This window comes from Hyperoodon ampullatus, assembly GCF_949752795.1.
Source record: "Hyperoodon ampullatus genome assembly, chromosome: 2".
Taxonomy (NCBI): domain Eukaryota; kingdom Metazoa; phylum Chordata; class Mammalia; order Artiodactyla; family Ziphiidae; genus Hyperoodon; species Hyperoodon ampullatus.
In genome coordinates, this window is record NC_136915.1 from 104899716 (window position 1) to 104913779 (window position 14064).

Genomic DNA, 14064 nt, shown 5'->3' on the forward strand with positions numbered 1-14064 from the left:
CCAAGTTTCACAGTTGCAGGTGGCAGAGTCCTAATCCATCAATAGCTAGATCTAACTATCTATTTGCTCCTCAGATATTTTGGAGTGCTTGCTGTATAAATTCTGGAAGATAAGCCATGAGTCCATTCTCCAGCAGTATATAGAATAAAACCGTTTGAAGGCAACCTTGTGGCTAAATCTACTACCCACCCCGCCCCTTCCCAGTTCTTTTGACTCATTTCTCTCTACACCTGCACCAAACAATAGGATGTCTGTAAAGCTTGTACCTTCAGGGAAGCAGTAACTGCCTGAACCCTGGCTCTCCGGAAGTGGAGTGGCTGCCTGCAGGTGTGTATGTTTGTCACCCAGGCTGGAATCCTGGCTCCTCCTCAGGGAGCTCCAGAAATCCTCAGCCTAAGGTCGATGGCAGTGACGACGTGGAAGCTTTCTGTTCTGGAGAAGCGTCTTAAGGTTCATTACATGACCACATCCTGCCCCAGGAGATTCTCACTTAGTGGCTCAGGGAAGGGACTAGGCCTTGCAAATTAAAAAAAACCCAAAACATAAAAACAACAACAACAAAAACACCTCCATAGGTGATTATGATCTACGGCTAGAAGTGAGAACCCCTGGAATTGGTTAATCAGATGGGAGTCATTAATCTCTCCAGTTAACAGAAAAAGGTAAAGAATGCCTGACACCAGTGATGGTGAGGATGATGATAATAATAATAAATAAATTAGTTGAATGAATGAATAAATGAATGCTTCAATGTAATCTTGGGATTTGAATGCTCCTGGACTATTTGGTTATTTCATTAGAAATAAACATTTCCCTGCCTTTGCTGTGCCACAGTCATGTCAAGAGACCCAGCTCTTTTACGGAAAGTTACAACTTGGGACCTCTGTGTCTCTTACCCATCATTGACTTGCAGCTCTGTGCCCCTTGGTCCATCTTCCCTCCAGGTTTTATTCATATTGCTTCTCGGTGTTCTTTTTTCTATATTTATGCAGTTCTTCATTTGATTGCTTACTTTGGGGTTAGTGGTTGCTCCCCAGCTCTGCTTTTATCTGTATAAGGAATTTCTGCTTCTTCTGTTACATCAGCCTAAATGAACCTGATACTCAGAAGAGGCTGTGACTATCATTTTCCCCACTGCCTATAGGAATCCCTGGCAGAGAAGTTAAGCCAGGAGAGAAGTTCAGCTTAGATGCAGAGAACAACTTTGTATGAAAGAGCAAGACAGCCATTTGAGCGGGTCTTCATTTTCCCCCAATTCATAAAAATAAGGGGATACTGTGGATATTTTGCTTAAAAATGAGAGAAAGCACTAAAGACCTTTCCAAGTTCCTTGTTATTATTGATATATTAATATAATGATTAACATTGCTACTGTGAAAATGATACAATTAGTTTTCTTTTTTCTGTTGGGTGCTAATCCCATCTTCAAATCTTGATGTAGTTGTAGAGGTAGTAGTAATTTCTGTGTAGTGTGTGTAAATCTTCAGCATTATTCACATCTACTGGCACATCAGTTCCTTCCTTCCTTGCATATATATTTCCAGGAAGCACAAAGATTTGAAGAAAAATACTACCACCAACACAAAAACAAAAATGAAAACCCTCTTCAACTTTAATACATATCTGGCTCAACTAGAAATATAAAGAACTATAATTTTATTGATGTTGCCTACTTTTTTTTTCATGCTGTTTAAAACTAACATGTTACTATAATTTTGAAAAACATCAGAAAAGTGTAATGCATCTGTTCTTTCAACTTCAGTTATAGGGAAAAACCCTACAACATCTTGATAGTGGAATCTCTGATTTTAGCATTTCTGCATCAAGACAGAGATGTCTATATAGCATGATGGTAACCAAATCAGGTTTCAGGTAGGGTGATATAGCAACTGGCCCTAAAGGAGAAGAGCCCTCTTCACTATCTTGCTTGCACTGCCCTTGAATGCAGAGGACTGCAATTGAAGGAGCAATATTGTCTGAAGTGAACTTGAACATAATGGCTCATAATAAACAGCAGACTCCATGTATGAAATTTAGCGCAATATTAGCCCTCAAATAAGTGTTAACTTTAAAAAGTAGACACAAAGAGTTTTGTCTTTTCAAAACACATCCTTGCCATCACTTGAGAGGCAATGCTAGAGTCACACATCTCACTGTGGCTCTATTCCTACCAGAAGCCTTTTAGTCTGCAGACTCTCAAGCAGATTTGCCTTTAAGGCTCCAAAGGGTTTCTTGGCTGTTCAGGTAGTCCTGTTTCTGTATTATAGGCTCAAACTTCACTCCATGCATTAGAATATTAAATTGAAATTGCACAGCATGTTTGGAACTTTGAAACTCATTTGCATTTTGGAATGGCTGTAAGATAAATACAAAGCTTAAAATTCATAATTGGAAATCTGTAAGTTCTTTAAACTTTTTTCGTGCTTGAAACTACTGAATAAAGTGTCTTTGGAAAAATAGCTCCTAATTTCCAGCATTTGTAAGTAACCTCAGTTTGTTTGTATAATTTGACACCCCTCCCAACTTCAGTCAATGCAGAATCATTGTTCTCTGAAAGATAAACACACATTGTAAACTTGGAATTAGTTTAAGGTAATTAATAACAACCAGGAAAAGAAAGGGAGTTATGTGCCATGAAATCTATGACTCTGAAAATTCACAGGTCAACAGATTGGATTTCCTTGTTCTTAAGACCAGCTGTGCACTAAAGAAAGTCATGACTACTTTATTACTGTAGTAGTTAGGCAAATAGGTATGTCTGAAAATCCATTATGTACAGAAAAGTATGAAAATCTACAATAAAAATATAAATAATCATAAAGGACTATTATTATTATATGGAAAATGATTATTTAGAATATACACACATTTTTCTGATATTGTTAAAGTGTAATTTTTCCCCAGATGATTGAAACATTCCCTAAGCACCAATAATTTAAAACAGAATACTTTATGGTAGATGTCTTTTTGGCTCCGGACGCGCAGGCTCAGAGGCTATGGTTCACGGGCCCAGCCGCTCCACGGCATGCGGGATCTTCCCGGACCAGGGAACGAACCCGTACCCCTTGTATCGGCAGGTGGACTCTCAACCACTGCGCCACCAGGGAAGCCCTGGTAGATGTCTTAAAATTGATTTACATATTCCTTGTACATTGAATATAATTTAACATTTTAATGAACCAGTTTGAATGTCAAAATTGAGGTGGTGAGAGTTAAGTGGTATAACCAGAAACAAGGAAACAATATCTCTACCTTTCCCTACCTCCACCCACACCCCGCTCCCCCCACCTCCAGCAAAACCCTGCTCTTCCTCCTCATTGCTATGCATCAAGTCTTGTAGGGCATAGATATGGAGGCTATCTTTGATCCCCTCCCCTGCCATTCGATCAACAATTCTATCTGAATGTCCCTTGAAATGCCCACTCTTTTCCTTCACCAATGACACTACTATAGTTCAGGCCATTAATATCTCTTAGCTAGAGGGTAGGAAGAGTTTTCTAAATGGTCTTCTTGCCTTTATGTTGTTTGACCACCCTGAAGTCCATTCTCCATTTTCTAGACAGAGTGATCCTTATAAAAAAGGGCATCTGATCTAATCATTACTTTGTTTAGAACCTGTTAATGGCTTCCTATTACTCTCAGAATAAAACTCAACTCCTTAACGTGGCCTTCTTAGAGGCCCTTCATGGTTCAGTCCCTATTACCTCTGTTTTTTTTGTTCTTCTTGCTCTAGGCATGTCTGATAGATTGTTAAAATCTCCCACTCAGAGAGTGGGTTTGTCAGTTTCTCTTTGTAATTTTTCTTTCTGTAATTGAAAGCTATGTTATTAGGTACATTTGACTTTTGGTACTGACCTTCTTTATTTTTATTAATACATTTGGTTTAAAAGACTTTTTTTGGTCTGATATTAATAATGCTTCATTGACTTTCTTTTTTTCTTTTTTTTTTTTTTTGCGTTACGCGGGCCTCTCACTCTTGTGGCCTCTCCCGTTGCGGAGCACAGGCTCCGGACGCGCAGGCTCAGCGGCCATGGCTCACGGGCCCAGCCGCTCCGCAGCATGTGGGATCCTCCCAGACCGGGGCACGAACCCGTGTCCCCTGCATCGGCAGGCGGACTCTCAACCACTGCGCCACCAGGGAAGCCCCATTGACTTTCTTTTTGACAGTATTTTGATAATTTCTTTTTTTATCCCTTTATATCCAATATTTCTATGGTTTAGTTTTGTTTTTTGCTAGCATTACATACCTGAATATTATTTTAAACCAATCTGATAATCTGTCATTTAATAAGTAATTTAAATCTGTTTAGTTATTGTGCTTGCTGATATTAGAATTTAATTCTACTATTCTATTTAATTTGTGTGTTTTGTCTGACATGTCTTTTTCTTCTTTTTTCTCCTTTCCTGCCTTCTATTGAATGATCAGTTTTCCATATCAAATCTCCTCATCCCTTGCTACTCTTTTCTCTCTGCATGTTTAGAAGCTCTAGATCAGTTTTTTATTAATATAAAATATCTTATAGACAAAGTATTCAGACACAGTTATTATTTATATTCCTCTTCCAAACATGACAAAGACCTTAGCATGTTTTAACTACCCACTGTAACCATTTCTTTCCTTTTAAACACTAAAGTAGCTATTTTTTTTTATTGAAATATAGTTGATTTACAATATTGTGTTAGTTTCAGGTGTACAGCAAAGTGATTTGGTTATATATATGTATTTTTTCAGATTATTTTCCATTATAGGTTGTTATAAGATATTGAATATAGTTCCCTGTGTTATATAGTAAATCCTTGTTGCTTATCTATTTTACGTATAGTAGCTTGTATCTGTTAATCCCATACTCCTTAAGTAGTTATTTTTAATTCTACCATCACATTTTGTTAATTTCTTCCCTCACTAGTATCTTTTGTATCTTATGCTTTCCCTCTGGGCTTAATTTTCTCATTGGGGTAAGTACATTCTTTAATAGTTCTTCGGGTGTAGGTCTGTGGGTGGAAAACTCCCTTGCCTTTTATGATTGAAAATATCTTTTTTTTGCCCTCTCCCTGAAATGGCAGTTTATCTGGAAATCAAATTCTTGGTTGATAGTGTTCCATTCAATACTTGGAGAAAACTCAATTGTTTTCTTGTTTCTGTGGTTGCTTTTGAGAACTCTAGTTATAGTTCCTTTGTAAATAATCAGTGGTTTCCCTTTGGTAACTTGAGATTTTATCTTTATCCTTATTACTCTGTAGTTTCACTATAGTGAGAAAATTGTTCATTTACTCTTATTTACCTTGCTCAGTACATATGGTGTTTTGATGTTTTGATTAGAAAATCTTCAGTCATTTCTTTCTTGTTTTTTAAAGTATAGCTTATCCACTCTTCCCTTCAGTTTTTCCTTCTGGAACTCCTATGAGACATATGTTGAAGCCATTCAATATAACCCCATGAATCTGAATTATTTTTCACATTTTGAAATCTCTTTATTTTTCTATATTATGTTCTGGGTGAATTCTTCTGAGTGAATTCTTCTATACTATGTTCTGGGCGAATTACTTTTTCTCTTCAAGTTTGGCCAGCTCCAGGGTTAACCCCATGTATTGACTTTTTAAAAAATTTTAATGACCAGATTTTTATTTTCAAGATTTCTATCAGTTTTTTGCCATATTTACCTTATTTACCTGTTCTTTATTCATCTTATCTGTTTCCTAATTTCTTTTCTTTTTAAAATGAGTACTATGCCTTCATTTATCACTTTGAGAATGCAAAAATATTAATTAAAACAATCTTTGTCACACAGTACCATAGAGTTAATTTTATTTAGAGTAAGTTCATATTCTGAGTGTTCATTTTGTTGGCAATCTCTCTTAGTATTAGACATCTGAATATCTTTGGAATTTGGTGGTCAGGCTCATTTTGAGTGGAAAGGTTCTATTTGTTTTTTTCTGTCTTATTTTAATTTAGTGTTTTTTTTTTTTTTTCTCCTCTCACCCTCTTTGTGCTCACCCCTCTAGGCTCAGTGATTTTTGCTTCCACCTGCCTCACTGAACTTACATTATGGAATCAGGACTACCATTGGCATTCTGATGCTCCTTCCCCACAGTGATGTTGGGGATATTGCAGAACTAGACACTTGGCCAGATGCTTGGCTTGATTCCTGATTCCAAGGCTGGGTCTTTGTCCTTCTGCTTCCCCGGGCAGTGGGTTGGCAGCAGTTTATTTTCGGCCTCCTCTCACAAGTTCCTGACTTTAAGAACTAAGCCTGGCTACTGTCCTCCACCCAGTTTGGAGCCTCTTTAGTTGCTGTCACCTTACAAGAGACACAAATCTTGGCTTTCGAACTTTAGACCTCAGTGGGCCTGTGGCTTCAGAGTTGCTAAGTGCTTTCTGTTTCAATTCCATTTCTGATCTATGAAAGGGGTTATTTTGTTTTTGAGTTTGGTTATGTCTTTTTGGCTTTCTCTTTCTATATTTTACCTATCATTACTATTTGTGTGAAGTAAAGTTCGTGGATCAAAGCATGACCTTACTGCACCAACTAGAGCAGAAATCTTTCTATGTTTACCCTTCTGGCTTTATCTCTCACCAACCCTCCCTCTACAATCTATGTTCTAGCCATAATTAATTATTTGAGAGGATCAATGTATATCTCGTCCCGCCTGCCACTGATTTTGAATGAAATAAAACATAGAGGATGGTCAAGTGAAGGTTTTTAAAAAATGTCAGCTCTGTTACAGATAAGCTAATAAAGAACAAGTTCCTAGATCTGTAATCCAAAAGGGCTTATGATACTCTCAGCCAACTCCTAACCACCACAAAATTTAGCCTCAGAACAGCCCACCAAAGGGGAATGTTGGGTCTGCAGAGCACACATGTTTACCCAAGATCGTTGCACTGGTCTGAAGCAGAAAGGGAACAAGAGAGTGAAACCTCAGTAACTGGCACTTTTTCTTTTCTGCTGTACACGGGCCTCTCACTGTTGTGGCCTCTCCCGTTGCGGAGCACAGGCTCCGGACGAGCAGGCTCAGCGGCCATGGCTCACGGGCCCAGCCGCTCAGCGGCATGCGGGATCTTCCCGGACCGGGGCACGAACCCGTGTCCCCTGCATCGGCAGGCATGCTCTCAACCACTGCACCACCAGGGAAGCCCATGTTCGGCCCTTTCAATTTTAGGTCTTCTCTCCAATTTTGTCCCTGGCCCAAGCCTGTTGGTTGCCTGAAAGAGTGGGCTCCTTCTGGTTCCCGATCCTTTATACTTGTGAAGCTACTGGTGCTTCACATACTACAGGCAGCCACAGCACCTCCATGCAAAGACACGCTGTGTACTAGACAAGACTTTACATTGCAAGCCACAGAAACTAATTCTGACTGCAAAAGAAATTTATAGGCTTGTGTAACTGAGAGGTTCAAAGGATGAACTAGCCTTAGATATGGCTGGGTTCAGAGCAGAAGCAGATTTACTATGAGCCCAGTGAAGCTGAAGCTTCTGGCTTCCTCATTGCTTGGCCCTGTCTTAGGCACTGGGAGAGAGTAATGTGTTTCCATAGTCATATGTTTTTCTAAAATTAAAAAATTTCACTTTCCCCCTTCAAGAGTATTGGGGGTTTAGGGCTAGGCAAGCTATTTATTGGAAGAGTAAAGCAGGGAAGTTTCTGGGTAAGTGGCAGGAACAAGCAGCTGTGGATGCCTGTGCATGTTCTGCTCCCTATGTTGGAACACCACCCTTCTTCCCTGCTGGTTAATTAAAGGCTCAGCTCGGGTGGCACTTGATCTAGGAACCTTCCTTGACACATGCCCAATCTCCCTCCCCTCACTCTGGTGCCCTTTCAGTGAACCCATGAGCCCCTGGGGCTTTAGTCTAACAGCACTCTTCCCTGTCACGTAATTGTCAGTGCTCATTTGCCATCCCACACAAGACTTTGAATTCACTAAGATAGGGATTCTGACTTCTCCAAACCTCTAGCACCTAGTAGAGGCTGTATCACACAGCGGCCCTTCAACAAATGTGTCTTTTATAAGCAAATGAGCCTCAAATACTTTGGCTCAGAGAGACACGTGAAGATTTTTGGCTCTCCGGACTTACCATGGAGCTAAAGTGAGAGTTTCATAACATTGAACTTAGGTTATCCCTGACCTTTAGGAAAAAAGCTTTATAGAAGAATGCAAGAGTGGAAAGAGGAGGGCCAAAGCTTGGTTATTTTTCTACACATTTAGTGGTCCTGTCTTTGGGATACTTTGGGAACCAGTTGAAACTAAGAAGGAACAAGTCATGTAAGTAAATCAAAAGCCTCTTTTTGCATACCAGCTGTATTTTTTTTCTCTAGCATATGACTTCAGTTTCACTTAAAACAGAGCTAGATGGTGTGTGTGTGTGTGTGTAATAGGTGTTAAATTGTTTCGATAATAGAAAAGTTAACCTATGATTGAACAAATACAAATAACTTTTTCATTGTAATACATAAGTGTATCCCAGTAATGGTCCTATAAATCTGAAGTATGTCGGGGTACATTTTGTTTTGTTAGGAATTGAACAATTCCTATTTCCTAAAATATTAATTTACATGGATTTATAAAAGGGAAATTACCACTTTATCTGTAATCTTGTCTATACCATTGATCAAAGCACAGCTACTCCTTGAAAATGAAATACTCTCTTTGTACTGTCTAGAATGAGATACGTCCCTGTTACACGTATACATGAAAAAAAATATATGTATATTTCATGTACGTTCTGATTTCTGTTGATTGCCTTCAGACGTGTTCATCTTGATACAACTGAGTCCACCTATTTGAAATCTGACCTTAACTTTCTCAAGTACCACTTTATTTAAAAATTATTTATTTAATTATAAAAGTAACACAAACAGAACACATGGGGAAAAACTATATATAATACCAACATCTTAACACAACAGCTATAATCTTTTTCAAATATTCCTTTTTAATTTTTTATGTGCATTTTATGTACTTGTAATCATAATTTATGAAGACATTTTCAACTTGCTTTTAAAAACCCACAAAACAATACTAATTCTTTTAAAACTCATTCGAGAGGGACCTAGTCTCTAGAAGAGAATACACACACACACACATACTTTTTGATGCTGGTGTAGGATTATAATAATTGATAGCATCATCAAGGGCCTTAGAATTGCAGACTGCATTTGGACATCTGCAATAACCTCTAATTTAAATAATATTTTTACTCTCCTGAAGGAAAAATGAATTTTGCAAAACAGGCAAGGGCAAGAAAGAGGGAAAGACACAGATAAGTCTTCTCCACTGGTTATGAGGTTGAGCCTGCTTAAGTCATGCTTGTCAGCTAGGTTAAGGCAGGTTTCATGATCGATATTTCTGTGGTTAACAATTTGGTGTCAACCTAGATAATATTTACCTTTCAAGGCTTATGTAACTTGCTATTTCATTCAGAGGTCAATATTTATTTCCCCTGATCTTTCCATGGAAATTAATGACCTCAGTAATTGGAAACCCAAGTGTTTCTCTTCCTTTGGCTTACAGAGAGGCTCACCATTAGAAACTTATTCATAAAATTGGCACACTTTATAAAGACACATTGGGAAGGCAGGGAATTTCTTATACCTACTTTTCACAAGTGTCCAACAAAAATTTCATTTTGGATTGGGCTGCCAGCCTGACTGGGTGAGAGGTGGCACTTAACATTTTTATGTCTTTATTTGGTGAATCAATGACAATGACTTCTTTGGCGTATGGTAGATAGTGAGATATGCAGACCTTCTGGAAATACAGCAGACTGGAATTGTACTTCGAATTGTGCTAGTGAAGATGAGGATTTTTGCTTGATTTTTAACTAAGGCTGACCTTTTGTCCCTGCCGCTGAAGGGACTGCTCTCCAATTCCCAGTCATCACTAAGGATATGTAGAGGCACTGACATCTTAGTATCAAACAAGTGAGAATATTTGTGTATTACACAGAAATTTTTTGGACTTAATCACAACATGGTTCTTAAGATTATGGGTAACAGAATCAACTCAGGGTGCTTTTAAGCCTGAATTTAAACAACATTGTTGTCTTTTTGGATTTTAGCACCTTCTCGTTCATACTTATTATCTCTTTTATGGGAGGGGTGGTGGTGAGGAGTGTGATGATGGGAGAACGTCTTCCAGAAACTGAACCACGAGGAAGCTGTTGTCCTGTAGGGTCATATGGGCTGCTGTCAGAGACACCTCAGTCAGGAAACCTAACCTGAAGGTCGCCATTTTATTCTTAACACAGAGCCTGGCACACGGTTGGTGCTCAGTAGAGATGACTCGAGCTTCGGGTGCCCAACGACGTGCACATGGGCTGTAAGGAAGAAGTTGGAGACTCAGTCGTTGAGCCCTAGGGACCAATGGTCCATAGTTGAAGACACGATCTCCACAAAGCAATATTAAACGTTAACCTTGGCGGTCAGATCCCTTTAGTCCTAGTAACCCTTGGATTGCAGCGAAGCCTTCGGGACATGAGCCTCCCCGCCCTCCCCGCCCTCCCCGCCCCCAACCTCCCAAACGCCGGGTCAATCCCACGAACTGACGATGCCGAAGCCTGGCACCGGTGAAGTTATCAGTGAAGCGCGGACGGTCGACCTTCTCCCATCACGTGCGCAGACGCCGGCTGCAGGACGCTTCCGGGGGGCGCGCAGCCGACGGGCGGGAGGGCGAGCGCTGGAGCCCGCAGCAGCAGCGCCAGGCCGGAGCGCGGGCCGGGCCGGGTGGGGCGGGGAAGGGGCGGGGGCGGCGGCGGCGGCGGCGGGGCCGGGAGCGTGCGCGCGCACCTCACACTCCGCTGCCCGGGGACGCCCACTCGCGAGTCGGGGCCGGAGGCAGGCCCGAGCCATCCGCCCCACTCCCGCACGCCCGCTCCCCTCAGGAGTGTGCCCAACGGGTGTCGGCAGTCGGCTGCTTCGCGCCCTCCCGGACTAGGGAGCCACGGGACGAGGACCAGGCCGCAGCCCCCCACCGCGTGGACGCGCTGCCTCTCCCGCAGCCGTCGCCGCCACCACCAGAGCGAGCGGCTGCGAGCGACCGGAGGTTGCGCGGCGGAGGCCGCCACGGCGGCCAGGGAGGAAGGAGACGCAGCTGACCTCTGCCCGCCCGAGGCGCTACTGCTCTCGCGAGCCCGGGGCGGCCGCCGCCCCCGGGCTGAGCGAGGAATGAGCAGGCGCTTGCCCCGGGTTCTCGGACAGGGGGGCCGCGGCTTTGCTTCTTCCCACGCCGCGGGGCCGCGGGGGCTCGGTCGCCGCGGCCGGGCACGGCGGGGTCAGAGGCAGCCTCGCTCCGGGAGCCGGCGCCGGGGTTAACTTAACCCGCTGCCGAGAGGAGGAGGAGGAGCCGCCGAGCGGGGGCGGCCACCGCGCCTCCCCTCCCCCCGCACACGCCGGGGCTTCTCAGTGGCCGCCGAGGAGGAAGTTCCGCTCCCTGACAGACCCGAGCGGTAGCAACAGCGGCCGCGGCGGCCGCGGCTGGGAGGGCGCCGGTATTTGGGACGCGGATGCCCTTCGCGCCAGCCGTCGAGGGAGCAGCGTCGGAGCTGTCGCCGGCCCCCGGAGCCCGGGGACAGCGTCGGGAGGCGCGGGCATCCGAGCCCTCCTTCCTGCTTTTCGCCCAGCGCCGTTGCTTCGGCTTCCCGGCGAGGCGGGTGACCCTCCTCCCGGTTGACTGACTTCCGAGGAGCCCCTTGTTTTTCCACCACTGAGGCTCAGAGATTCTGCAATCGAAGCATCGGAGGAGCTCAAGTGAACCTTCTACAGCTCCTTGGATCACGTTAGGCTCCCTTTTGGGGGCGGGAAACCACGTTGGAACATCTCCCGGAGGTTCAGGAATGGAAGAACCCACCTTGCATCCTCTGTGTGGTGTTGCTTGTCTGATCTACCCTTAGGAATGAAGAGGAGACTTGTAATCACCCGGTGAAGTACTGAGAGCCAGATGGCAAAGAAAGTATCACAGGACTTAAACTAGTGATCGTTTGGGGGCCACACTCGTTTCTGCATGTAATTGGATGAGCGTGAAAGAGGTGCCCTATTGAAACGCACAGCAGTCTTTTAAGAGGAGGAAAATTGAGTGTCCCCATTTTTGCCAGGATTCTGAAGACTGTTCAATGTATCGTACATTTGATGTAAGATGAGAACTTTATAAAATATTCTGCCCAAGAGCGTAAATGATGACTACCCCAGCGCTGCTACCCCTCTCTGGACGAAGGATACCACCTCTGAACCTGGGGCCGCCTTCCTTCCCGCATCACAGGGCTACCTTGAGACTTTCTGAGAAGTTTATCCTCCTCCTTATTCTAAGTGCCTTCATCACCCTGTGTTTTGGGGCATTCTTCTTCCTTCCAGACTCTTCAAAACACAAACGTTTTGATCTGGGTTTGGAAGATGTGTTAATTCCTCATGTAGATGCCGGCAAAGGGGCTAAAAACCCTGGAGTCTTCCTGATCCATGGACCAGATGAACATAGACACAGGTTTGTTTATTTCAGAAGTTCTGATATTAACATTTGGCAGAGCAAGGTATGGTTTATTGCATCAAACCTGTCATTTTTTTGGCGGTAAAATGTAACTTTCTTTGAGTCGTGAGAGTTGTATTTTTTCACAACTAGTTAAATAGAATCATAAACTGGAAGGACACCTAGAGCCCCATCCAAAGTCCAGTTCCTTCCTTTTATGTAGGAGGAATGTTTGTGCTCAGGGGTGTTGTGTCTCATGTGAACAATTGGGAATGGAGGTATGAAGACTTAACCTGAAGAAATAGTGACATATGCCGCGCCTTCATTTATTAAGAATGTGTTGCATTCAATCATTGTGCCACCCTGTGAAATAGATCCATGGAATCCTGACATCTTCTCTGGGTTTGTTCTCTCCCAAAGGGCTCTCATCTCTGGCTGGTAGTTAAAGCTTAGTAGGGAATCTTAGCTTTTTAGGAAGACAAATACAGGCACAATAGATGTGTTTTGGTGCTCTGTGTGGAATCAGTTAAGTTAAAGAGATCACTGAATCTTAAGTCACTCACTTTGTGACTCTTGTAGACAAGGTTTGGTTATGTTTTAACATTTAATTTTGCTGTTTTTTTTCCTAAACGTGAAAGATGGAGCGTATCGAATAACTCTTAGAATTTGCTTGATTAAAGGGTTCACATTCTTTAAAATCAGTAAATCCGAAGTGAGCTCTTGGGAGAATATGGGCAAATTAGGATAAAATGGGAGCTCTAGTTACAGTCTCTTTAAATCATTTATGTAATTTGTATCAAAAGAACCTGGGAAAGTAGTTTGCTTTCTTCAAACCTACAGTTTTTTCTTTAACCTGCTAAACCTTTCCCCTTTTTTCTCTATTTTTTAAAATAACTTTTGAGCATGCAAAAAAATCATATGTCTCAGTTCTGTTCTCAACTGATGTTTTAACTTTTCATCATGCACGAGGTTTTTGAAAAAGCTTGTGTTCAAATGTTATCCTAAGTTAAATACTTTAGAAAAATGCACTGTTGTAATGAGAGCTGGTTTTTCCTTTTTCTCAGTCGAGTTAATTTGTTCTTTGCTTGCTGTTTCTGTGACTTTGGGCTGAACCTTATGGAGTAATTACTTCTAAAATTGTTTCATATCATTCGTCTGTAACCAAATTAATTTGAAAATTTTGCCATCATTTTCAACTTCTGTACTCTTTTCATTTGTTTCTTTTATTTTCCCCTTTGCTCTTTGTGACTTCAAGAAAAATCTGATATAATCTGTGAAATAACGTTGCTGAAAAAGTAACACTGAAAGTACTGTTTTCCTTGAAAACCTTATTTCCCATGTTATTTATAATAATAAGTATTTTTTAAAAAAAAGATGTTAAGACTGACTTCAGAGCTCTTTGAAGCCATGAATTAACTTTATTTAACTCTTATAAGTTGTCTGTCATATATTTAACAATTTACTTTATATTTTGTGTGGTCTAAAGGTTAAAAAATATGGCATTTTCTAGTTTAAAAGCATTCACATAGAAAAATTATTCGTGAACTGGAATTTAAATTTCAAATTTGAATGAAAATACAGATATGTCAATTTTTTTCACATTTAAAAAAATCT

The 14064-nt window shown here is 41.9% G+C and overlaps 1 protein-coding gene across 1 annotated transcript in view; it reads left to right on the plus strand.

Annotated features, from left to right (window-relative positions):
• Positions 1-12090: 12090 nt before the first annotated feature.
• MAN1A2 (mannosidase alpha class 1A member 2) overlaps positions 12091-14064 on the plus strand; it is a gene marked incomplete at its 3' end in the record, with an annotated part of 137438 nt that continues 135464 nt past the window's right edge. Inside the window, exon 1 of the mRNA XM_079726582.1 lies at positions 12091-12468. Coding sequence (XP_079582708.1) covers positions 12164-12468 — 305 coding nt within the window. The 5' untranslated portion in view covers positions 12091-12163. The remainder of the gene's footprint in view (positions 12469-14064) is intronic.